Source organism: Colius striatus, chromosome 1, assembly GCF_028858725.1.
Source record: "Colius striatus isolate bColStr4 chromosome 1, bColStr4.1.hap1, whole genome shotgun sequence".
Classification (NCBI taxonomy): domain Eukaryota; kingdom Metazoa; phylum Chordata; class Aves; order Coliiformes; family Coliidae; genus Colius; species Colius striatus.
The window spans coordinates 146,435,413-146,461,465 of NC_084759.1; the positions used below are offsets into that span (position 1 = coordinate 146,435,413).

The 26,053-nt window shown below is 45.5% G+C and overlaps 1 protein-coding gene across 1 annotated transcript; it reads right to left on the reverse strand.

The window, feature by feature from the left end:
* Nucleotides 1-24,190, reverse strand: LOC104552982 (uncharacterized). Its single transcript, XM_010195450.2, has 18 exons — nucleotides 24,106-24,190; nucleotides 23,482-23,596; nucleotides 22,015-22,189; nucleotides 21,353-21,464; nucleotides 20,253-20,359; nucleotides 19,343-19,469; nucleotides 18,293-18,413; nucleotides 17,924-18,009; nucleotides 16,741-16,865; nucleotides 15,407-15,466; nucleotides 11,049-11,115; nucleotides 9,784-9,878; nucleotides 7,538-7,666; nucleotides 5,581-5,695; nucleotides 4,662-4,799; nucleotides 3,830-3,996; nucleotides 3,313-3,401; nucleotides 1-196 (listed from the first exon to the last, which is right to left on the reverse strand). Exons 1-18 carry the CDS (start codon nucleotides 24,188-24,190, stop codon nucleotides 1-3), a joined length of 2,109 nt encoding a protein of 702 aa, XP_010193752.2.
* Between the last annotated feature and the right edge of the window lie 1,863 nt (nucleotides 24,191-26,053).

Consider the following 26,053-nt stretch of genomic DNA (forward strand, 5'->3'; position numbering starts at 1 on the left):
CTAGTCTATATTCCATACCTTCACCTCTGGCCAGCTCCTGCTCTTGACCTGCTCCTGGCTGACACTGGAAGTGCTGATTTCTGGGGAAATGGGCTCGTAGGCACGGAGAGATAAGCTTGCAGCAAGCAGACCCATCCGGACACAGGTGTCTGTGTCATGTTCAGCAAGCATCCCTGCAAGGATTCCTGCCATTAAGCTGTAGAGAGAAAGAAAGTCAGTTTTGATCACTGGGGGAAGATCTTTGCCCACAGGAATTTTGCCGCTGATTTGCAGGAGCACTCATTTGAATCCAGAACAGTTACAGAGCAGAGTGTGTCATATAGGGGAAGTGAAGTTATAATGAAAAGGTTTTGCTTTTTAGATTTATCTTCATTTTTGAGTGACAAACAGTGCTATTTATTTGCTTTTTATTTGCTTCTGAGGAGTTGAGGTACTTTCCCATTCCACCGTGTTTTCTATTCTCTCCAGTTTCCCAGGTGAGGAAGGAGAAAAGAAAGAAGTCTAAGAAGGGATGAATCTCTTTGTCCCTTGCTTTCTAATTATTTTGTTACTTGTTGGTGCCTTGTTACATTCCCACCTCTCTCCCTCCTATTGGAAGGGATGGATGAAAAGAGAGGTAGAGTTTCTATATATATGTGGATGGGGTAACAGGTGCAGCTGGAAAGAGAAATCCAAAGCCGAAATTATTTTGGATTCAGATTTTTGTAAACTTTGGCTGTGGTTTTCTGTTTGAGATTTCCCAGTAAAGATGATGTGAGTGCTTGGAACGGCAGCGGTCAGCCCATGTCCTCAGAAGGCACCGAGGTGGCCGTTGGGAGAAGAGAGTGGCTTTGCTATCTGCATGGCTTGCAGGGGAAGGCTCTGTTGAGGCACAGCTACGTGCAGGGTGGTGTTTGTGATTGACTTGGAACAACTCCTGTTCATAGCTAAACATGGTGATGTGATGATGCTTGGAAAGGACAAAGGAGAAGTGAAAGAGAAAGGAGAAGATTATGACATTTGAGAGGAAGAAGCAAGGACAGGAAAATGTGATGGCAGAGAGGATCACAGAATCATAGAATGGTAGGGCTTGGAAGGGATTAATGAGCAAATCCATGGGGAAAGGAAAAAGATCACTTTTTTCTTTTATGCTCGAATTACCTCAGCACCTTTTGATCCATAACAAAGGCACAGGAGATTATCATCTCCATACACGTTCAATCTCTCGGCAACTCGAGGTTGAGGGTAAATATTTGGGGGAGAATCCCCTAGCAATGCCGTGTGCAGGCAGGCAGTGTGGTGTTGCCGTGGCAGACACACACACACACACATACACAGAGCACTTTACACAGTCTTGGCTTGTGCATTGCTGCATAGCCTGGATAAGAGGTGACTGCAAGGGACCTCATTAATATTTACAAGTATCTAGATGGTGGATGTCAGCAGGTTGGGGCATCACCTTTTTCTCTTGTATCTAGTGACAGGACAAGGGGTAATGGGATGAAGCTGGAACACAGAAAGTTCCATTTAAACATAAGGAAGAACTATTTCACTGTTTAGGTGAGGGAGCCCTGGCACAGGCTGCCCAGGGAGGGTGTGGAGTCTCCTTCTCTGGAGGTCTTCAGAACCCACCTGGACACATTCCTATGCGATCTGATCTAGGTGGACCTGCTTCGGCAGAGGAGTTGGACTGGATGATCTGTAAAGGTCCCTTCCAACCCTACCATTCTGTGATTCTGTGACCCTTGAAAGTGCCAACAGCCTGGCTCTGGGTGACTTTATTTGTTGATATTGAGATAGCATGTACATCAATGTAGTGTCCCAGCATTTCCAGCCTGTTTTGGCACTCTTAATCTGTAGAGCAGTGATTTCTGCAGCCCAGCAGAGCAGCCAGGGTTATCAGGAAGGAGATCCCTGGATGAGCAAGAGGACTGTGAACATTCCCACATGGACTTGAGGACACTGGGGAATGGGATTTCCAGACCTACTACTTCAGGAATGGGACCAGTAATGGGCTTTTAGTTTTCAGGTAGTTTTAGAAAGGAAACCAAACTTCAAAGCACTCCAATGTAACTCAGAGGAGGTGTTTGTCAGTGACACACTTTATCTCTCGTTTGCCCTTCTCTTAAATTAAGCTTTTTAAAAGGGAAAGTAAATCCTAAAGAGGATGTACACTAGAAAAACACTGTCCTTCTTAAGTAAAGGGTAGTCATGTACAGAGCAGATGGTGCAGAGAGAGGGTTTGTGTCCCTAGAGAGGTTGGCAGAGGTTGGGCACATCTAGAAGTATTGAGCAAAGCTGAGCTTCCCTTAGAACAGGCCAATCTCACCAAGTTCCTCCCAGCCCCTGTTCCTCTGATGGTACTGCTCCAAGCAACAAAGTGGCCTCCTTTGCAAAAGACCAGCTTACAGTCGCAGACAACTCATCTCACAGGTTATTTGGTACAGAAGGAGTGGGTCCTGCTGTTAAATGGGTTAACTAGCTGAGTGAGGAGTCATTGATTGATCTTAATGCAAATACTGAGGAGGATGTAAGGGTTTTGTTTTTTTTTTAAAGGACTTTTCAGCCTGCCCACTAGTGAAATAAAAAAAGTGTTGCTATGTTGAGTTGTTGGTAGGTAAGAGTAGAAAAATAGAAGGAAATACATGTCGCCTACAGCCTTTTGGTGTAGCCCAAGGCAAAGAAAGGACAGAATCAATCATCGTTGCATACAAAGCAAGAAGACAAAAATCCTGACTGCTACATATGGTTTGACAAGTTAACAAGGAGCATAACAAAATATTCCTCTGACAGCCTGAGAAGTGACTGGTGGGGCTAGGGATGACACCCGTCATTCCCTCTGTGCAGTGCTGTGCGAGCAGCTAGGAGAACTGTACAGCAGGCTCTTTTGAAGCAGGAGCTATTGCCAGAGGCAAATGCAGAACCTGATGAAATGCTTTTACAGGGCAATTTTAGCTACTGAGTGGTACTCCCACTGCTGTCGGAGATGTGTGGAAGCAAAGCAGTCAGTTAGTAAGCCAGCTTTGATGTAAAGTGGTTTGCTTTGCTTTTAGCAGCTCAGCCCGGACTAATTCAGAACTCCTAGATTGCCATGAAAGGCTTGGATCTTAAAGAAAAGCAAAACCAATAAAAGCAAGGCTGCCTTCCAAGATGCTCAGGGGGACATTTTTAGCAAGCTTTGCACGGAATCACAATAACCGGTCCTGTTCATGCGCGTCCCTACTGTCTGCTCCTCAAGCAGCACAATGTCCTCTGCCTTTGAAGAGAATTTGAGAGACCTGATTCTGGCCCTTCCATGTTCAGGCAGGGGAGGCAAAGCAGTGAGCACTATACCTGTCGCCAGCTCCGGAGACATTGACTATCTCCTCCTTGCTGATGTGGATGGCTGGGTAGTGGGTGGCACAGAAGCTGGCAGCAGCGGTCTGCTGGGGGAAAGAAAGGAAGGGAGTGGGAAGAGCCCAAGCTGATAAGGCCCGCTGTGACTGGTGCCATCCAGAACCGCACTGATGCCCCCTCACCACTTGCCCCTGCCACCTCCCCAGAAAACCCCCAATCACCTTTTTTCACACTTTGACAGAGATCATGGATTTAAATGAAGCTTCCTGAAAACCAAGCTTGCACTCATGAAAGTCACGGTAAGCACATTTAGAACTAGCTGACTATAAACCAGCACTATATGGTCAGAAAAACCTGATTTTCTTTCAGAGCTGTGTATTCCACTCCCTCCAAACACATAACATTTGCCAGCAGTGATGCCACGTTTCCCAGGCCTGCAGCCACGCCACCAGATACAGCCATGCTGCAATAGGGTCCCAGAAAGAAAGCAGCAGCCTGTTTTCTGTGCCCTTACCTGTCTGTGGGCTCCTGGCCTAAGCGAGACTCTTCCCCCCAGGCTCGTGCCACACAGGAGGACGCCGTGAGCGCCGAGGGTCACCACCACACAGCTCAGGTGGGCCAGCAAAGGGCGGGCCAGGGCCACTGTTGTCCGGACAACATCCTCCAGCCTGGATGGCAGCTCTTCAGATGGCAGGGAGGAAAAACTGGGATTTAACTTTAAAGGTCCTCCACTGTCCTTTTTATGGGCCAGCAACCTCTTTTTAAGCATCACCACTGGTATTTATGAGCACTTCTGAAATTTGGTTGATACTTTTTTTGTTTTTCTTTAAAATCATAGGAAACATAGAATAATTCTCTGTCTGACTTCTATACTGTACCCCTATCCTATGCTGAGGAAACCACCCCGAAACCTGTGTCTATAGAGATCAAAACACTGACCTGAAGCACAACTTCCTTACCTCGACTCTGTTGTAATGCCATCTGCGTGTGGTGGGGTATTTAACTTCTGCAAAGGGTGGTGCTGTTGGGACAGCTGCCCTCAGAGCATGATGCTTCAGAGACATGTTTACAAACCAGGAATTATCCCTATTTATCTAATGAAGTGAGGCAAAGGGGATCTCTGGTTTTGGACAAGGAGCCATCCCAAGCCTGCTGTGCTCTCTGATGGATCATCAGTCCGGCCTGGGCCGTACAACCGACACAGAAGGTTACGAATCCCCAATGTGTTGTAACCCGATTGCTTGAAATGGTGACTGGAGTGGGAAGTGCTCTTCTCTGGGATCTAGGCTATCTGAAAGGATCTAGGCTATCTGAAAGTGTGACTGACCCTTCAGAGTATTCAATACCTGCTGGCAGAGGGTTCCCGAGGGTCCGATTTATTGCTCTTAGCTCTTGCAGGTTGGGGGAGATGTACGTGAGAGCTTTCCAGCTGTCTGAGAGGAATGGCTTAGAGGCCTTGTTCACATCTGTTGGCTCATAGCACACTTCAAAACAATATTGCAATTGGTTAGTTAATTAGTGGTTCATCTCTATGTCAGAGCAGGATGCAGTGTAGAGGACTTAGAACAATCTGCACAACTGGAGTTATACTTGTCATCTATTAGAAACTCAAATACTCTTTCCCCCACTTATTGGGACCAGGTGTCCCAAGGTTTTCTTTCTGGTGCTCAGCAAAATGAGACAGTTTCTTCTGGCTCTAGGATGACAAAATCAGACTTCAGTTTTGTTACTCCCGTTAGCTTCTGCCAGGTTTTAAGTACATTATCTCCTTCTTGCCTTTAAAAATGAAGTCATAACTCCAAAGGTTTAGGAGGCCTTGTGAAGGGTCCCCATCATATCAGAGGAGAGGGGTATGTATTTTATGGGAAGTGAGAGAGAAATACTCTCAGAAATTCCTTTAGCACTTATTCTGAGAAGCAGACTATATTGCTGCTCAGACTAGCAGAAACTCACATTTGTGCTTGCCTTGAGATGAAAGGAAAGAACACAGCTTTCCCTGGCTTTCTGGCAGTGCCCAAGGGCCACAGCACATACACTACAGGAAATGTGATTTAGCTGCAGAGTGAGAAAACCTCAGAGAAAGCAGAAACATTTCATCCACCTGAAACAGAGCAGCAAAGTGCAGAGAGGAGTGCTGCATAACACAGCGTGTCGGGCAGTCACAATGACAGCCATCAGCACTGGGGAGTGCTCCGGGTGCCCCAGTGCCTTGGCATAGGCCCTGTTTGTTAGGGGCTGTGGGGCCCAACCTGAGTGAGTTCTTACCTGCTAGCTGATGCTCTCCAGCTAGTTGGCAGATGTATTCAATAGTGGAAAGTGGCACATTTCCATCAATGCAAACCAGTGGGGCCTGGCACAGGTTCTCCTTGAACTGGGATACCTAGTGAAAGTCCAGGACACAGAGTAGAGACAGCTTGAGTCATTGCAGAGGGACAAAACAATTGCTGGTCAGGTTTGGCAGGTAGGTTTCTCATATCAAAGCCCTTAGCTACAGGCAACAAAGCTGGTGGAGGGTCTAGAAAATGTCTGATGAGGAGCAGCTGAAGGAGGTGGGGGTGTTTAATCTGGAGAAGATGAGTCTGAGGGGAGACATGATCACTCTCAACTACCTGAACGGAGGTTGGAGTGAGATGGGGCTCAATCTCTTCTCCCAAGTAATGAATGACAGGAAAAATGGCCTCAAGTTGTACCAGAGGAGATTTATATTGGAGATTAGGAAAAGCTTTTTCACCAAGAGGACTGTGAATCACTGGAATGGGCTGCCCAAGGAGGTGGTGGAGTCACCATCCCTGGGGATATTTAAAAGCCATGTAGCTGAGGGACATGGTTTAGTGATGGGCTTAGCAGTGTGAGGTTAGTGGTTGGACTTGATGGTCTTAAAGGTCTTTTCCAACCAAAATTATTCTATGATTCTAAGAGCGATTCCCTAAGGAAAACTGATTTTTCCTTTTACTTCATCTCCTCCCCTTCTCCTTCCCCTACTCAAGAGCTGGCCTCAAGTGGTAGGGCCCCTCCAGCAGAAAAAGACAGCTGCTGGTCTTTTTAGGCAACTCTGTTACCCATAAGTCAGTCAGAGACTTACAGGAAAAGGAATGCTGAAATTTAATGCCACTGTAGGACTGACTGGCTTGACTATGCCTTGGCTCACTGTACACGCCATTTGGCTGCCTTCTGTGCACAATGCCTCCTAAGACAGGTTGTTCATCAGAGCATTTCACTCCCATGTCCTACTGAGTCACATAGAGATGGAGGATGGTGGAACAGCAGAATGGGGAGCTGCCATTCCCTCCTTTGGCTCCCTGAGGCTGCACAGGCACTGCCCAAACACCAGGCCAGGGCTACAGCACACTGCAGCATCCTTCCCATGCCTCTACTAATCCTGGTAGAAAGAAGGGCTGCCAGAGCACACTTTGCAGCAGGAGATTGGTTCAGAGTTTCCACTGGCCACAATTGCTTCATAAAGCTCAGGAGAATTAATCTGTCAGGTAATGTTTTTCTGTGCCAAGTCTTGGGAGAGGCAGGGTAGGGGTGGAAGTGGGAGAAATGACCACATTTTTCCCTAGGAGGGCTCTACCACCTGGGGATCCCACTGGTAAGTGAATTGCACTTAACTGCCATTTTGCTGTCAGTCATGAAGCACACGCTTTTGTTCTGAGGACAAAAGAACAAGTAGAGGAGGAGGGTACACGGATGAGGCTTTAACTGAATCAGTCCTTAATCACTGCTTTCCTTAGCCCTGACATTTTGAAGGTTTGGATGTGCTGAGCAACAGTGCCTGTTGATACCAACAACAGGGGTGGCAGGGAGGGAATGGAATGGGAAAACTTGCTTTAACCAGTGCTCTGTCCATTTTTGTTGTTTCCCCTAAAGGGAGAAATACCATTTGTGCAGGTGAACCGGATTTATTGCTGGCTTTAAGGTGCCAAAAATGACAGGCTAGCTGTGACTAGTTAATGAGTAAGATTCTGGTTTACATGTCATGGAAGACAGCAGTGGTGATACTGTACGGAGCAGAAGCAGATAGAAACTCCATCTTGGTCAGCAGCAAGAGAGGGCTCTGGTAGCTTGCCGTGCTGCTGTCTCAGTGGCCAATGTCTGGAGTTAACTTTAGGATCTCCCATGTTCCCTCTTCCCTCCTCGTACAGCTTCAGCAGTTGCCTTTTGTCACACATTCACGCTCCTTCTCTGAAGGAAAAGCTTACAAACCAGACGGTATGCGTACGTATCGCTCTGTTATCTGCTGGTGGATGTCCATATCTCCCAAGCCGACGCTCAGCTCCCCAGTGCCGGTGATCACAGCACAATAAGTGGCTGTGCTCTTCTTCTCCAGCTGAAGGACGGCGCTCATGTCCTAAAACAGGTGGGACAGTTACACACGGAGCATGTTTCTCTTCCCTGGCACACTTGGATCATTCTTTCTCTCTGCCCACCTAATCAGTAAGCCCAGCTTGCTGTTCTCCCTTCAGCCTTGCCTCTCCCTGGAGATAAGCAACATTTCAGAGGTATCTCAGTCCAGATGGTGCTGGCAGATGGCTATTTCTTTTAATATTTGCAATGCAACAAATAAGTGATAGGACAAGAGGTAGTGGCCTCACGTTGCTCCAGGTAAGGTTTAGATTGGAGATTAGGAAGAATCACTGAGAGAGTTGTTAGACACTGGCACAGACCAGTCATAGGAGTGGTGACAGGAGTCACCATCCCTGGAGACATTTAAAAGCTGTGTAGAGGAGGTGCTGAGGGACGTGGTTTAGTGATGAGCTTGGCAGTGTAAGTTTAGTGGCTGGACTTGATGATCTTAAAGGTCTTTTCCAGTCAAAACAATTTTAGGATTCTATGAATTGCCAAAAGGTTAATAAAGTCATTTAGTCAATGAGAGACAGGCCTGTGCCATGCAGTTCCATAGGCTGTGTCTCTGTTGTAAGTGGTCTGCAGCGTTGCCTGCTCCAGCTACCCATCCCCATAGGCCCCATGCCAGCTGGCTGGACCACCAACCCGCTGGCACACCGTACATTAGCCACCTCACTGGCTGCATGGCCTGACCCTGAGGGCAGCCTGGGAGACGTTTTTATAGCAGTGTCGCAGATGCCGCTGCGAGGTATCCTTCCTCTGTGGGTCTTGTGAATAGTCTGCTTAGACTATTCTTAGACTATTAGTCTTAGTCTGCTTAGACTATTGGAATAGACAGGTGGATGGAGAAATGCATCTGCCCCAGCAGTCCCCAGGGAAGCTGCAGGTTGTAAGGGAAGGGTCCTCTCTGGTGCTGGTGGTGATGTGTTTGTCACAGGCAAATTGCTTGGCAGCTGGCCAGCAAGACCATTTTTCTCTTAGGAGACTGCTCACTTTGATGGCACAAACTATGCTGTGCTGGATAGAGGAGGGATTACAGACCTGCTGCTATGAAGCCTTTATAAACTATAAAAGAGTTCATGTTTTTATTGCTTTGTTTTACTAAGTTGCTCAGATAGGACAAGGAGCTGCTGGAGAGAGTTCAGCTCAGGGCCGCAAACATGATGGAGTGGAGCATCTCCCTTATGATGAAAGGCTGAGGAAGCTGGGGCTCTTTAGCTTGGAGGAGACTGAGGGGTGATCTTATTAATGTTTACAAATATGTAAAGAGCAGGTGTCAGGAGGATGGAGCCAGGCTCTTCTCAGTGATGGCCAATGATAGAACAAGGGGCAACGGGTAGAAGCTGGAACGTAAGAGGCTCCAAAGAAACACAAGGAAAAACTTTTCACTCTGAGGGTGATGGAGCACTGGAACAGGCTGCCCAGATGGGTTGTGGAGTCTCCTTCTCTGGAGACATTCAAAACCCAGCTGGACAAGTTCCTGTGTGACCTACTCTAGGTGGTCCTGCTCTGGCAGGGGGGTTGGACTAGATGGTCTTTTGAGGTCCCTTCCAACCCTTGAGATTGTGTGATTCTGTGAATATTTGGATACCAGAGATACTAATTGGCCTTAATGTCCCTGACCAGCCTCTCCCAGGAATTCCAGGGCACTCCTGGCCTGCCTTCAGCCCTGCCTCTGCACCATGGAGGTGCCTGATGCCCCAGGCTAGGGTTGCCCTTCTGACTTCCTCTGCTCTCTGCTGAGGTGGTGATGCTCTGCCTCATTCCCTCCAGGTAGCTCCTGCTGCTCCTTGCTCCCTGACCTCGGTGGACAAGCTCCTGCTTAAGCCAAGTATTCCTCTGGTGCACAGTTTGGGGTGTATGTGACCCTCTTCCTCTGAACTTACTCCCTGGAGCTTACTCCCAGACCCCATAGTTCAGACTCCAAAGGGCCCTTATATCTAGCCTGTGTTTGTTTTGGGGAGTGACCTGTTGCCTTCTAACTATAACAAAAGGAGCATTGAATTATTCCTACTCTTAGCCTGAAGGAAGGTGGCTCATTATGTCTGATGGGATTGAGAAGACCTTTCTAAGTACCATCATCACTTTCATGCTCTGAGGTGCCACTACTGTGCAACGTACCATGTGGTGACAGTATTGCAGGATGGACTCTGAATGCTCATCCTTCCCCACAGCTGACAAAAAGAGAGGAGTCTGGCCAAGACGGCTTAAACAGTCTAAAAAGCAAATGGAAACAAAAGACGTTAGTAAATGCATTAGGGGTGCTGTGAACATAGTGACAGCTTGTCTAGGATGAGTGTTTCTAGGAAAGTCCTGTCCTGGGAAACTTTACATCCATCAATCCTTGTCTAGAAGGATGTTCAAGAGGACACGGCCACAAACAACTCGCTGCAAATAACTGGCTGGGGTTCAGTGGGATGTTCTATGTCTGCACCCTATACCATCACTCTGAATTCTCTGGATTGTTTGGAACACCTGAAAATGGAGAAAATGAGAAGAAAGAGGAAGAAACTTTTGCAGTTCCCTGGCATCACCTCCTTTACCATCACAGGCACATAGGCTTTCCCACATTGCTTCTGTGCACGGCCTTTCCTGCTGGCCTGCCTTCCCACACTGCTGTTCCCACCATGCCGTCTTATTAGAACCACTGAACCTGAATGGATTTGTGGGAAACCCTTCCCCCCTCCAAGTTAACACAAATTATACCTCAGTGAGTGGCATGGCTGGTTTGTTCTTTTTTTTTTTCCTCTCAAGCTTCTCCATTTGTGATCTGAAGTGATAGCAAATTTGTGTCAGGAAGATTTGGGAAAGGTCAAAAAGATGGAATAGTCCTAAAGCTGTTTTGTAATCTGCCCCTTCTAATTTCAACACCCAAACACTGGTCTGCTGCTGCTTGTGGTGGAGCACCTGGTGCAGTGTGATCCTTTCCTGTTGCCAAGGACTGTAGTCCTTTCTCTTCTAGAGTAATTCCTGTGCCATAGTTCTTATCTATGGTGCATGGGTGTTCATCTTTGAATAAGCTTGTTTCTTTTAAATTCTTGCTCAAAACATAGTTCTCCTGAGACAATAACCTGTCACAAATTCAACACTGAGGGCCAGGATTGTTCAGTAGTCCTGGGAGATCACTGGGGCTCATTTAGCTTTGATCTGGGGTTGCTGTGCTATATTCAAGTTAACTTTGTATTTGTGGACTTTTCTTTTCCTGAACCTGACTCCCTCTGCTCTTCTTGGAATGGCCCTTGCTGTTTCCAGGCAGCTTGCCCACTGGGATATTGCCTAATGTGTCCCAGATCTTAACAGCATTCAAGAGCTCCTGCTGTTGAAGGAATACCAAAGGACAAATCACAGCTGGCATGCTTCCAGAGGCAAACCCAAGCACTAGGCACCTGCCAAGTTTCTTCCAACGCCGCCAAAGGTTCGTCTCACTCTTCCAGCGTTTGTTTGCCCACCACCCTGGAAGAATAAATGGTTAATTGGCAAAAGTGGGAGGGCTGCTTGCCATAGATGCAATGTCTCCAGTAATGTATGAAGTCAAATTGATGTTGCTGAAACATAGGTCAGCAATTAGAGGGAACAGAAGGCATCTAGATACAAGACTGAGGGCAATGCAAGCTTCTACAGCCATCTACAGACTGCAGTCTTGATGACAAAGGCTTGCTTCATAGGAGGGGAGATCTGCTTGACTTCCTCATGCATTGCTGGTTTGGTCTTGTCTGCAAAGACCCCTTAGAACAACAGTGATGAGTGTTTTAGCTGATGCTAACAGCCCTCTGAATTTATGGGCTCACAACAGTGCTGGGACTCCAGACGTGATGGGCTTTGCAGCTGCCTTCCAGATCACATAGATCTCTCACTTAAGCAGTTTTGGGGAGCTATTTATTTATTTATTTATCTATTTATTTCTTTATTTTCCTCTTTTAAGGAAAAGTGAGATTTGTTACTTTTGTCTGTACTGCCTCTGTGCTATAATCATAGAAGGATCTGTTTCAGTCTCTGAATTTCACTTGCCTTTCTCTTCCCAAATATCTCCCTCATCAAAAGCACCCTTCTCCATCTGTGTGGTTATCAGCTTCTCTTGCCTTTAAAACAAGGTTTTAGAGCTCTTGTTTCATGAAATCCTGAAAAAAATACTTTCCATTTGTGAAGACAGCTTGCCACTGGCAGTCATAATGATCTTCACAGTTCTGGATAATTCAGAGCTTTCAAGAGTATGTTGAACATTTGTGTGTCAAACGCTGAAGCATGTACATGCTCATACACAGCAGCTCCTGTCCCAGACACTCTCTGCCCCTCACTAGCCCAGGTGCAGCAGAATTCCCCTGCACATACACATTTTTCTTGCTTGTAAACACCACTATGCAAATGTATTGCTATCACACAGTAAGAAATACCCTGCTTCTCACCTGTCACTGGACTTTGGTGTTCTCAAAATTCATGCTGAAGCTCCCCAAGGACCCTTCTTTGCCTCTGTGAAGCTGTACATCTGTCCTTTGTACACAATGCTATCTCCTGCATCTGGCCCTTTAACTGTAAGAAGCTGCTTTCCCAGTTCTCTTTTACCACTCTCTTATCATCTCCATGATGGGGTGGGTTTTTTTGCGCTGACTCTCTCCAGTTCTGTAAATCTGTAAGACTTGGTGTTAATCCTTTGTGCCTTTGCATTTCTACCTGGCAGTCCTCCAAGCCCTGAACTGCTCAGACCACCTGAGCAGAACTGCCTGCATACAAGCAACCTATGGCCTCTGTCCATCATTCTGCTACTTATCATTCCTCGTTAACCCAAATGCCCCTCTGTTACATTTGCTGATGCTCCCTGGGAGTTGCCACTGGATCTACTGGGAATGAGAGTATTTCCATTGGCAACTATCTCTTGTCGAGTGTTGCAGATTTTGAAAGCAGTAAGCTTGGCTATTTTAACTCTGAAGCTCACTATCCATAATAGAGGCAGCCAAAGGAAAAGAAAACAAAACAAAAGCCAAAAGAAAACCCCAGTCCAAGTAAAAAGCAAGGATGCTTGTTTAGGCAAGTCAAGATGGCTTTGAACACTGGCCTCAATTTCAATATGAAAAGAAGGCACTAGCTGCCATCAGTAATGAGCACACACACTGTTTTATGCAGTTACACTATCTGGTTTTCAAGACTCATGCCTGCAGGAATGTTGAAAGTACTCATGAGCATCTTTCCTTGTCTGGGATGCTCATCTCCTTTAGTCCCCCGCATAACCCAAAGGCAGAGTTTTAGGGGTTTCTATGCCAAGCCTTGCCCTAACAGCAGATGCACCAGCCTCCCACTTGAGGATCCAGCTGTGGGTGACCTCTACTGTTGTACAACCCCATGGGGCCTAAAGAAATGTAGATGCTAAATTGCTCTTTAAAGTAGCAGGTGGGTACAGTAAGAGAAATTTTCAGCCTGCTTTGGAAGAGAAAGAAAATGGCTCTCATTGCACCTTGCCAGCTCAGCTGGTAACTCCTGAGTCTGAACAGTACTCAGGTGTCTCTTAGACATTGTGTTCAGGTGGGTTTGGCTGAGATGGAAGAAATTAGATGAAAATGGACTTGCTGAGGTGATTTAAGACTGGGCTGATGCTTTCCGGCAATGTTTCAGGGGCCTTCTTCCATGTCCTAAGAAGTTTGAATTCCTAATGTAAAATGAGATGCTGCTCAACTTCTGGGTATCCTAAGAGAGTTACAACCATAATGCTTCTTCCTGCACTTTTCTCTGAACAAGATCATGTGTCCTTCTCAGCAGGTCAGGTGGTTACTTATATAGCACTTTGCTTCTGAACAGTCTTGAAAGCCATGTGGGAATTTAAACCAGAAGGGAATACAGCTGCTTTCTTGCTGAAGTGTGAGTGGTACCTCAGTGCTCTGCAACCAATCCAGCATGTATAAGGGTGGGACCTGCTGGCTGCTGAGCCCTTTGAAAAAAACTGTTTTGAAAAGCCAAAACAAAGCAATGGTGTTGAGAGTGACTTTTCTTCTGTGCCAGGAGTGTTTTGGCTGTCAGCTCCCAAATCCTCCTGCAGCTTGGCATTTGAGTACTTGCCATGATGGAGCTCTAGGGCTCACTGCTATACAGAAGGGCAGCTAATGCCTCTCTGCTTCATGCAACGTTAAAAGCTCCCTTTTCCTGTTCTCCCCATCAGCTGTTCTCATTGGGGTTTACAGTTGCCTTTGACTCCTCATCATACCATGGGTGGTCCAGGGTTTTGCACTTTTGTTTGACATGCCAAGGGGTGGCTGCCCGCCCTGGAACACAACTGAGCTCATTGTCCTGAGACCTGAGGTTGGGGAATGTATGTTATCAGTTAGATCACAGCTGAAGCAGTTGAACTTTTGGTTTTGCAAGCCTTCACAGCTGATGCCACAGCATGTGTCACCCTTGGCCTCTATCACACTGGTTGGCTTCTGCCTCTATGTTGTTGAATAGCCAGCTTCCTTAATGACAGCTTCCCCAGCATGCCTTTCCCTATCTGACTGAGAGGTCTTCACAGGCTACCACATCTGACAACAAGAATCTCTCACCTCAGCCATCAGCATAGAATAATTTAAGACACCAACAACTTTTGAGCAATCTTCATCACCTCAATCTGTAGTACTTCATATAGCTCAACAAAAATCATATAGGCCATGCAAAGGGCTGTCATTTGCATGGGGAAGTCCCAGGTCTGTACTCTTTGAGCTTCTTGGTTGTTTCTTGGTCAAACCAAACTGGGAGGGAGAAAGGCTGGTAACATTTTAAAATGTTACATTTTTTAAAAGCAATCTTTTGTGTGTGTGTGTATGTGACTCAAATCCTTTATGGGTGAGGAAATTGCCTGTCTTGTTTAGCTGTAAGTATGTCAGTACTACTTTTCTCAAAGGTTTGCTGACTCTGTGGGTACTTTGCACAGAGATTCTTGCTCCTATTCGTGTAGCTTTCCATAGCTAAGACAGTCCCATGCAGACAGAGGTGGCTCTTACCTGAGCATTTCCTCCCTGTAGGGTCTATCCTTGAATTAGAGGTTGTCATAGCACAGGCAGGGTCCTTACCCATTGCTTCTACCTCTTTCTATACATGCTTTGAGAATGTCCTGGGCAGCTCTGCTGCTAAACGAACTCTTTGTGTTTATGGCATCAGAGAACAGCCGAATAGGCACAAAGCACTTTGATATGACTGTGGAAGTTAAGAGTCATGTGGAGACTGTAAGGGTGATAGATTGCTGTGTCTCTGTCTTGAGTGGCAGGCATAGTGACTTTCAGCATGAGAACAGTGTAGATTAGTATGTGGCACAGCATCACCCACCTAGACAACACACTAAATATGCAGCACTACACCGCCCAGGTTTGGGCATGTGTGTGCATACAGACATATGCATTTTCTGCATGGATATCACCTTCCCCCTCTCCCTCCTTTGGCTTGGTACTCCTGTAAAAATAGCTGGAAATGGCAGTAATGCTAAGAATCATAGAATCACAGGATGGTAAGGGTTGGAAGGGACCTTTAGAGATCATCCAGTCCAACCCCCCTGCTAAAGCAGGTTCACCTTGATCAGGTCACACAGGAACGAGTCCAGGTGGGTTTGGAAACCTCCAGAACAGGAGACTCCACACCCTCTCTGGGCAGCCTGTGCCAGGGCTCCCTCACCCTCACAGAAAATAGTTTTTCCATATGTTTAAGTGGAACTTTTTGCATTCCAGATTATGCCCATTACCCCTTGTCCTGTCACTATGAGAAACTAAGAAAACTGCCATAGATACAGTACCAGGATGACAGGGTTCTGCGCCTTGGCTATAAAGTCAACGTTGGTACCTCCAATCACCACCTTTAAGAGGGAAGAAAGAAGTAAAAAGTGATTGGAAGGACTTGAGGAAGAAGTTTTCCAGTTTACTTTTACTAACCACTTTCCCCATTCTCTTGATAGCTATCCAATTACAGTGTGAAATCCTGTGCTTGTTTGGGATGGCTGAACACAGGCCTGTGCAATCCCCATCAAAAAGAATCAAAATGTCTTCTACACGTGGCTTTCTGAATGATGCCTGCTCCCAGGCAGCCCCAGCATGGCAAGAGAGATGTTACCGTGTACACTGTGTACACATTACTGTGTACACAGTAACATGGGTGCTGGTGTTTCCTCAAGCGGTGATAGAGTAATGTAAGAAGTTACATGGGCCTGGTCACGTCAGTGCCCTTGAAGCCATCTCTCTTGGGACAATTTCTGACGTATGAAACCTCAGAAACATTTAAGCACTGCTGTGTAAATGAAAAAAAAAAATAAAAAGCAAATAAAATAGGAAAAACTGGGCAGAAAAAGGCAGCCATTTCTTGCAAACCCCCAGGAGAAATTGCTGTGCCCAGTGACACTTCATGAATCGCTGTCTTATTGTCCTACAAAGACAAAAAACCAGCACAGCTCCATAAACAGGAAGTTTCCAGATTCTTTGGGGACATACAGCTGGTTTTGCTCATCACATCAAATGCTGGGTTATTGCCTCCAGAGTCTCTGCCCTCTTTTATGTTGACAAATCCTACTGCAAATGGGGTTTAGAATTTTTTCTCATCTCTCTAAAGACTACCTAAAATAGATTTTCTATAAATTATGTGGCACACACAAAAGATAGTGAATAGAGTATTAGGGTTATAATGGAGCTTGTTTGGGATATGCTCTGCCTCTTGTAATTCTTGCAATCAGAAGCAGGGGGGGCAACAAAAAAGGAATATTTATAAAACCTGTACGGCTCAGCAGCTCAAAATATCTCCCTCCACCCTCTTCCAGGTCTGCTCCTATAGTTACAAGTTCCTTGGCATTAAGAGCACATCAAAAGGTGAAAAGGTGATTAAAGTTTTAATGGATTTGATAGTTGAAGACTTAATGGGATTAAGCCACTGTCAGTGTTTGTTTCCTGGAAATGTGAATAGAGGGAGGAAGGGAGCATATTTATCTGAGAAGAATTACAAATACTAAAGAGAGAATGCCTGCCAGTGTGAAAGAGAAAGATTGGTCTCTGGCTGAGTCACCTTTTACTTTTGGTAACAGATATAAATCTATCCTGTGCTGTCAGCAGAGAGGCATTATACGGAGGGCAGCAGGGGACTCACTGGCTGAGGTGGAGTTGCGTGCTTTCTCCGAGGCAGGTTCCCTTTCCTTCTGGCTCTCTGTAGTTTGCTCAGGGCCACTGCAATGCAGCTGCCCACTTTGGCATTGTTCTGGATCAGAGCAAGGTCTGTTTGGCATTTGTTTGAGGAAAAAAAAACCAGCAGCAAGACCGACCTGTCAGAGGCCTACGAAGGGACTGCCTAGAGTGAGAAAGCAGAAAATACGTGCTCTGAGACTTGCTGGATTTGATCCCCATCATCCATTGGGAGCACATCTATTAGGCTACAATACTGCAAGAACACCCTACATTTTTATATTTCTTTCACCTTCCCTCCCCTGTGTCCACAGAGAGGAAACCTGTCACCTCCATTTGACAGATATGAAGCAAAGGCTTCATAGAGGAAAGAGAATGTGAAGTGTTTACATGAGAGCCAAGAATCAAAAAGCCTCAGAGGATCTTAGCCAGCTTTTTCAGAAGGAGATGCTGCTGAGACTTTTGCCACATCTCTACTGTCTTTTTTTTTTAATTATTATTAGCAATTTCACAAGAAGCAGAGTATCAGAGGCTTTGAAAGCCCCACTTTGTGGCTGCAAACAGCTCTAATGTCCAAAAATGCCTTTCCCAATCTGCCCCTCCGAGAGGACTGGCAGCAGAGCCTGGATGTGAACCCAGTTCTCCCAGATACTACACTGGAATCCCAGACAGTAGATCTGAGTTTCTCTTTTCTGTGTAAGAGGATTTCTCCTCACCCAGGGTGTTTTCCTTCCAAGTTTCTCATGCCCTGCACCTGCATGAAGAGTTGGGTAAGAAAGTGTGATGTACATTCCCATGCTCTGGGAAGCCCAAGTACATTCCAGTCTGCAACCCCACTACAGACACCAGTGTCCTGATACTCCACCATGGAGCAGGCAAGCCCAGGAATCAGATACAAGTTCTGGACCACCTGCTGTCTGTGCCAGCCTTCAACTTTTAATGCAAGTAGAGGAGGACAGGTGCTCCTGAAAAAGAAGGATGCAGTCACTATGCTCCCATCTGCAGATATTAGAAGTGTTTGCTCCTTGCTAAACTGTCAAAAACAGTCTAGAAAACACCAGTGTCAGTGTTTTCTACCAGGCACCACCAGAAAAGATGTGAAGTACACTGGAGTACTTCCCTCCCCACACATGCATTCAGTAAAAGGATACTGGAGTCCAGGGATTTCCCATCAGTTAATTCATTGAGCTTCTGTAACATAAAAGGAGTCAGTTCTTTGCCTGTGATCCCTTTGGACCTGCAAATGTAAAGAAAATGCCTGCAGATGAGAAGGATTGAGATGAAATTGCATCCAAGGAGAATCACTGCTGCTAGCAGATAATTTGTCTCCATTACCACATACCATAAAAAGTCCTGTAAACAAGTTTCAGGTTAGGTAAAACTACAGTTGAAATCATGTTGTGGGTTCAACTGTGCCCAAGGTAAAGCTGTGCTACAGACCCTGCAGCAGTGTTCTCAAAGTCACTTATTTCCCAAAGACCACAGGGTGACCAAAAGATCGGGCTTAGGTTGCTTCTCACCTGGCTTCACTGAGAGATTGCTGGATGGCCTCTTCGATGACCTGGCCTGAGGCAGCATTCTCCTGGGGACAGGGCACTGCTATCAGCACCCCGCTGCTCAGACCTAGCCCCAGAGCACTGCCTGGGAGAGGACAGACACAGCATTAGTGGTTCTCTTTTTGCATAAATCAAATGATGAAGGAAAAGGACAGACCAGAGTTTGCATGAGGTGAAGGAATCCACAGAGCTGGAGCTTCTGCTTTTAGCTGACCCAATGGCAGAGTCTTTTCCAGCTACCAGTCAATTGACATCTGCCTGTTTCTTTTGAATCTGTACAATATAAGGGACAAAACTAATTTTTTTTAAAGAATTCCAGAATGGTAGGGGTTGGAAGGAACCTCTAGAGATCATCTAGTCCTACTCCTTGCTAAAGCAGGTCCACCTTGATCAGATCATGCAGGAGTGCCTTCAGGAGTGGTTGGAAACCTCCAGAGAAGGATACATCACACCTTCCCTGGGCAGCCTGTGCCAGGGTCAGTCAGCCTCACAAAAAACAAGTTTTCCCTTGTGTTTAAATGGATTTTTTTGTGTTCCAGCTCATGTCTATTACTCCTAGTCTTCTCTCTGGACACTACAGAAAAAAGTGTCACCCCATCCTTCTGATAGCCACTCTTTATGTACTTGTAAGTGCTAGTGAGGTTCCCCCCTCAGTCTTCTCTTTTCCAGACTAAACATCCCCAGGGCCCCACAGCCTTTCCTCATAAGAAACATGTTCCAGAAGAGTGATTCCACTTCTGAAGGCCTAGAAGCTGTTTTTGTAAATGCATTAACATATGACTTCCCTCAACCTTCACCAAGGTGGCTGCAGCTAACTAGAATACGTATTGTAAAGATTGAACTTCCTTGCTACTTTATTTTCAAGGCACTGAAGCAGGGAATGGGGGAGTTGGGATGGCTTGTGATTTGGGGCAGACTCTTCTCTAAATTAAAAAAGAAAGTGCCTCATCCAAGGTGGTTTTTGTGTCCCTCTTTTCCAAGGCTCCACATGGGCCTTTCTCTTCTGAAACACACCAATGAGTTCAGCTGCCTCTTCTTCGTTCCGAACATGATACGGTGCCTGGAAGCCACTCTGGCGTGAGAAGAAGGCTGGGAATTCCCTTGACTCCCCAAAGGCAGCTACGCAGACTCCCTGAGTTTCCTGCAGCAGCAGAGGCAAGACAAGCAGGTGATCAGTGGAGGGAAAGAGGGCCCACCAAAAGAATGGGACCTTTTCTTCCTATGCAGCTAGAAACTGTCTTTCTTTAGCATGAGGTTTGGTTATTTTTTATATATCTCACTCTGTCCTGTTCTATTCTATCCCCAACATTTTTCAAAGCAGAGTCAGACATGGTAACTGGTTAGGAATCTGTCTTACTGAGACACAGGAGACGTGTCACAGCTTTTGCTTGTGCTCAGAGCTGATCAGAAGCCAGGCAGCTGCCATTGGCACAATACTGAGGCCAAGATAACAACCTGTAATCTGAGGGTATGTCATGAGCTGCCAGGAATATAAACGGGTTCTGTTTGGGATTGAGAAGTATTGATGTTGGCTGTCACCTGAAGTGCTGGCCCTGGTGGCTTCCAACATACAAAACCCAATTTTATTGTTTGATGGATCTAGCTTGCCTGATCCATCAGTTCCAGAACACTGTCCCAGAAAGGCAAGTCTAAGGCCAAAGAAAGAGAGCATGGATAGTGCTGCCTATGGCCTCACTTGGAATAGCTGCTGGAACAGCCCTTTGTGCATAGAGAGATGTACGTTAGGGAGCAGCCCAGTGCTTCTACAGCCCCAGGACTAGAGAATTGTAAACATGCCTTCACATCCTCTCAGTAGTGACTTCTAAAAATCTAAGGCTTAATACCTAGCCCAAATACCACCAGGCATTCCATACACAAAGCACAACTTTATCTGTTTTCAGACTCAGCAGCCCATGATACTTACCAGATATTCCAGTGTCCTGCCAATATCAAGGATAGACTTGACTCCTGCAGATACCACCGCAACTGGAGTTCGTCCTAGCTCTGTCAAGTCAGCACTCACATCCAGAGCTGTCAAGAGACAGGCAGCCCTTGTGTGAGTGATTGTGTTGTACTCCAGGCTGTGATCTGCCCTCTTAAAAAAGCCATATCTGCCTGGGATGCCACTGCTTGCTTTTCTAACTGCTTAAATCCACAAATAAATATTACAGGTTCAGATCTTGTCTTTAGTTGTTGAGACTGAATGAGATATTGACCAAAAGAAGGCATATGGCTTAGGGCAGAGGTGCAGCCTTGCACTGTACCTCTCGGCCCTTTGGTCACATGGAAAAACAGCACACAACAATTCAGTAAAAGAAAGGAGAAGGTGTTATAAAGCAAGGACAAAGTTCAAGGAGATTGAATATAATTTCAGTAGATTTTGATTTTAGTATTGACATCACTGGCAAAAGAAAACAAAAAGGGCACCACAGGAGCTTTGCTGACCTCAGGAAACTCCCGGGTCTGGAATTCACACCTTGTCTGAAAGGGATGGCATCCAGAAGGGCTACCCTAGGAATATATGTGACTAAGAAGAAAGAATGTACTTAGAAGTTACAAACTACACTGCCAAGGCTGGGCCATTTTCCAGAGAGGAGCATGAACCTCTAAAGCAGACCAGGGCCCAGGTCTCTTTGGTGGAGAGACTCTCTTCCTCAGCTGAGAGAGCCAATAACAACACTGTGCTTGGTAGCCAGTATCAGGTTATCCAGCTGTTACAAAGTGGAAGAGGTACAGTCAGCTCCTGTTGCACCAGCCAACAATATCTACATAACCCCATGTAAGCAAAGGACAAAGAGAAACTTCTGCCCTCTTAACAACTGACCACTTCTCAAGAGGAACATTTTGAAGCTTCTGGAAAGGAGATACTGGGAAGAAAAAAAAATGTAGTATGGTCAAGAAGAAGGATAACTTTACTTTTCTGAACAGACAGTTGCTGCAGGACAGACTGGGAAAAGGGGAAAAGCTGGAATTAAGCAAAGCAGTAGCACCATAAAGAAAAGTAGAATGTATTGACTTTCTTACTGCTCTCTCCTCCCCGATGGACACCTCCTATGCCGCCCGTCACAAACACGGGGATTCCTGCTCTGTGGGCAGCAATCATTGTTCCAGATACGGTAGTGCCACCAGACAGGCCCTGTCAGGGGACACCCAGTCACAGTCAGCACTCAGGGTGACAAGGAGAATGGTCTGACACACAGCAATGTCACAACAGTCTGTTGAGTGTCACCAGTTGACAAGTTAAATTCTGATACAAATATTCTATTAGGCAAAAACACAGAGGAATCATCACGTCTGCCATGTGAGCCATTCTTGCACTGGTAATAGCAAAGGACTTGTTCTCTAGGGCTTTCCAATCAGAAGGCTTCATGGGCAGCTAGTGTCACCTTAAGCTCAGGCTGGCCTGTGTGTCACATAGTTTACATGTAACATGATGATGCCCTATCATGCCAATAAGGATATTCTTAGCCAAGTGCTCATGGCTTGCCAGCTAACCCAGAATGACTTCTCAGGAGCCCCGTTTCATGGCCGCTCTTCCCTTACTCTGTTGTATTTTGACTCTAGATAGGACAGCATTTGAGCTTAGCAATACATTATTTTTTTCAAGATGCTTAAAGCCACCTGGCCTAAAGCTGGAAAAAATTGCTGTGTAGAAAACACCACAATAGAAAGTCTGGATACCATACCTGGCTGAGGACGAAAGGAAGATCTCTCTGAGACACTTTAAGTACGTTTTTACTGCTTGCCAGGAACTCAAGTTCCTCATCTCTGAGTCCCACATGGATTCGACCCCTTAAAATACCTACAGTGGCTGGCACTGCTCCATTTGTTGTTACAATTTCTTCCACCTCTCTGGCCATGCTAGAAAAAGACGGGACAACATTCACAAAATTAGCAAGGCAAACAATTGGATGAGAATATTTGATGGCCATCATGCCCAGTTTCCAGTTGTGTGCAGTTCTTGGGATTTCAGCTAAACCCAGTTGCTCTTCTGTATCTTCCTAATGACAGAAGACTTTGCACTTGAATTTGCAGAAGTGCAAATCTCCCATTTTCAGGACAACAACGTCCAAGCTCTGTGCTTCATTTCTGAGAAAAAAAAAATCACTTGTTCTGCAAGCGTATCTGGTTGTACAACACACTACTGAAAACAGGGATCCTTTCATAACAGGACCTTTCTGCATCTACTGCCTAGAGTTTCTTTGAGATCATGGAACTTCACAGAGACCCCAGTTGATTCAAGCTCTGCCCAGAAGACTTGGCTATATTTTTCACAGTGCAAGCACTTAGATATAGAGTAACAACGTCAAAAAGCTACAGCATGAGCACGTGCTAAGACTACAGATTGTTTTTTTCTAAGCTTTGTAGGTTTGAGAGTTGATTATTCGTACACTATCTTTTTTAAGAGCAGTTTCTTCTTCCTTTCTGGGCTATCTGTACATTTGCAAGGCAATCTTTAATTACTGAAACTATCTCCTCCCCAAACACAAATTTTTACAACTTCCTTTTAAGAGAGAATATTGGGGAACAAAAAGATGGAAAATCAATAGCAAAAGCTTCCTGTGTTTTCTGGAAGCAAGGATGGAGAGGAGAGTAAAATGATTTCTGGCACTGTAACTCAGTGAAACGCAAGTCTACTGAACATCAATAAATAAATGGCAGAGGTGGGTTTTATTTTCTATGCAAGGCAGTGAGGGACCAGCAGCTCTCACAGTAGCTGCTCTTAGTAGTGTAAAGGAACAGATTTCACTAATGTCTTCTAGTGCATTTTGCATCACAAAAGGTAGACCAAAAGAAAATACTGCAGAGTGTTTTCAATGTCTGCACAAACTATGCAGCCAGAAATACTGGTAGCTCTGTCTTTGAGCAAGTGATAACATTATCTGCTGACACATTTTAATGGAAACCAGACATTTAAGGTGTTAGATAAGGAGATAAACAGATACCCAATATGTGTCATGGTTCTGCTTTCCTTAGAAGTCCAGATCTAATTGGTTTACACCAGAGCTCATATTCTGCATGCCTCGCAACCTGAGTCATTTCCATTTGCTCTTGCAAGGGTTTTGGGCTGACCAAGAATACTGATACCAATTCACCACTTATATGCCTCATTCTTACAACTTTGTTGAAAGAGAAGCATCAAAATCCACCACCTCAGATTCTGAGGATAGGCCATGCCATGAGTAATGATGGTGCTTTCCAAGGCTACAACTGGCCTCCCCTCCACCAGGGCTTCCTGTACAGAGGGATGAATCTTGAAATAAGCACCTGAGGATAAACACAGAAAGTTGAATTATTTGTGTGGGTATTTGCAGTGACAACTGAGCTGTCTTATAAAAGGCAAATTATCATAACCATGATAAATGTATTCCCCTCTTCAGCTGTTCTTTGGGGCAAATTCAGGAATAACTGTGTTTTAAGTAAGTGAAGAATTTACAAATATCTCTACTGTTAATATGAATAATAATTGTCATCGTCATCAGCACTGAGTTCTCCTCTGCCACCACTTTTGCAGCTGTGTTATCATTGGCTCCAGTAACATGACTTTAAATTAACATTACTATGAATTAACTGAGCCCTGCAACCATGCCCAAAGAATATGTTTTATAAGAATGGAAACACTGAGGATACCACAGTAACTCAATGTAAGGCTGTTCTGCATCAAGACTATTATTGCTCTCTGCTTTGCTCCCAGAACGCTGCCAGCAAGTCCCCTGCTGCATTCAGATGAGAGAAACCTTTTCTACTCAGGAACTGTTTCAAAATACACTACTCACCATGCAGACATCTTCTCACCTGGGTGGTCTCACATGCCAGAGTGGATACCTGTTTTCCCAGACTATGGGTTACTTTCCTAATCATCTTGTGCATATAGATGGTCCTAAGATGATAACAAAGGTCAGGTAAAATTTAAACAAGTAATTTAGTAATGATAGGACTGTGTGAAGCTAAAACTCCTTGCCCAGGAGTTTGCATGGAAAATCCTGATGTTTCATGCATGAGCCAGGGTGTTGGAGCAAAAAGTTGAGATGCAGGAATGGAACTGGAAGAGTTCACCAACTCATTGTCAATGCTGGGCTGAAATCATGGTGGAGCAGGGGGAAGGATGAGGAGTAACAAACTAGAGAGAATTTAGAGGTGGACAACCTTTTAATTTCCAAAACTCCTGATAAAATGCAGGCTCAGCCACTACCACCTCCAACCTTAAAGATCAAAAGGAGAAATTTACAAGGCAGTTACAGGCAGATGAACAACCTGTTTTTTGCCAGTGTGTAGAAGGAAACAAGCAGTTCAACAAAATAAAGAGCTAAGAAGTGGTAAACTAGAGTCTTAACTACAAAGAGAAAAGAGCAGCTTTCTACAGAGCCAGTAGTGTTTTATGTAGGCTCACATCATCCTTCTCAGAGCAAAGGCTTAGAAGCAGAGTGGGAATTCAAACAAATTCAAGAACTTGTCTGGTTTCTTAGCAACTCCTATTCACTTTGATTAAATTCATTTCCAAACAGAGAAAGAGGAGGAGACAGTTGTAAAGGTTAAGGGACTGGTCTGGTCTGGGCTTCAAGGCAGTTTCACTCAATGCCTGGCTGTTTCACATATTTTCCCTAAGCATTTGGCCCTGCCCCTCAAGCCTCTTTCAACAGAAGGAAAGGATTTCTTTCTTCAGTCCTTTGTACTTACTGTTAATTTAGATGGCAAATTAATTAGGATACACTACTATGGTCATGTTACACTTAGCAGAACATGGCTCTGATCTCAGCACAGTGTGTGGCACTACATCTGTTCAGAAACACACCCAGGAAGAGTATTTTTGCCGAAATCTGAAGACTAGCTATACAGGACAGTTTGGATTGCATAATGCAGGAACAGAGGTCAGTTCATCTAGACATCTCTCAAGCCATTAAGACAGACTTTGTCATAAAAATCAAACACCTGAACAAAAGCGTTAAGATTTTGTTTTCTACTTTCCAAACCCCTTTTAAAGAGAAAAATGTGAAAGTTTACAGAATCATATTGTGACACAAAAGTGGCAAGAGCTCTTATTCCATGGTTACAGCCCCTGCCTGTGCTAAGCTCAGCAGTCAGATCAGTTCATGTACATGTTCTGGTATCACTCTGTGTGTGTGTATGTGTGTGTGTTTACACACTCCTTGCTCTCTAGGGCAAAGTCAGCTTTGGAATAAATTCATTAAGCCAACAAGGTTACATCGAGGATCGGTTGAGCTGCTCGAGTTGTGCTCTGAATATTAACAACCCACCCAACCGCAACAACCAGGAGTGCCCAAGCTGTGCTGGCTGGTGGATAAAAAACAGCTGGTCACCACCTGAAATCCAATACAAATGAGCTGATGTTCATGGGAAACTCAGCCAACACTCAGCCTGAGCTGGCTGAAAGATTTTTGAAGCTTGCCAAGCAAGTTTGCAGCGAGACCCATCCAACCTTTCTCCTTGTAACGAAACTTTGCAGATTCCTAGTGCAAGCTTCAGGCAACTCTAGCACAGACCAGCTTTTTTCCCTCCTCCAAACCGTCCCTGCTTGCCTCCCCTTGTGATCCACACTACACATCTGACCTCATGGAGCAATGGCCTGGCATATCTCTTACCTCTGGGCGTCTGTCTCCCGTAGGGAGGCTGGGTGGGTACTGGAGCCGTGCCTGGGCAGCCCTGGGGGAAGGCGGGAGGGAGGGCTGGCAGCAGCAGTGTAGGGGTGCACAGCCCAGCACTCTT

Coding starts and splice junctions, on each gene's coding strand:
- LOC104552982 (XM_010195450.2), bottom strand. CDS start 24,190: ATGATTAGGAAAGTAACCCATAGTCTGGGAAAACAGGTATCCACTCTG. Junction 15,467..16,740: donor ACGCAACTCCACCTCAGCCA/GTGAGTCCCCTG, acceptor TCCCTCTTAAAG/GTGGTGATTGGAGGTACCAA. Junction 5,696..7,537: donor AGCAGATAACAGAGCGATAC/GTACGCATACCG, acceptor GACTTTCACTAG/GTATCCCAGTTCAAGGAGAA.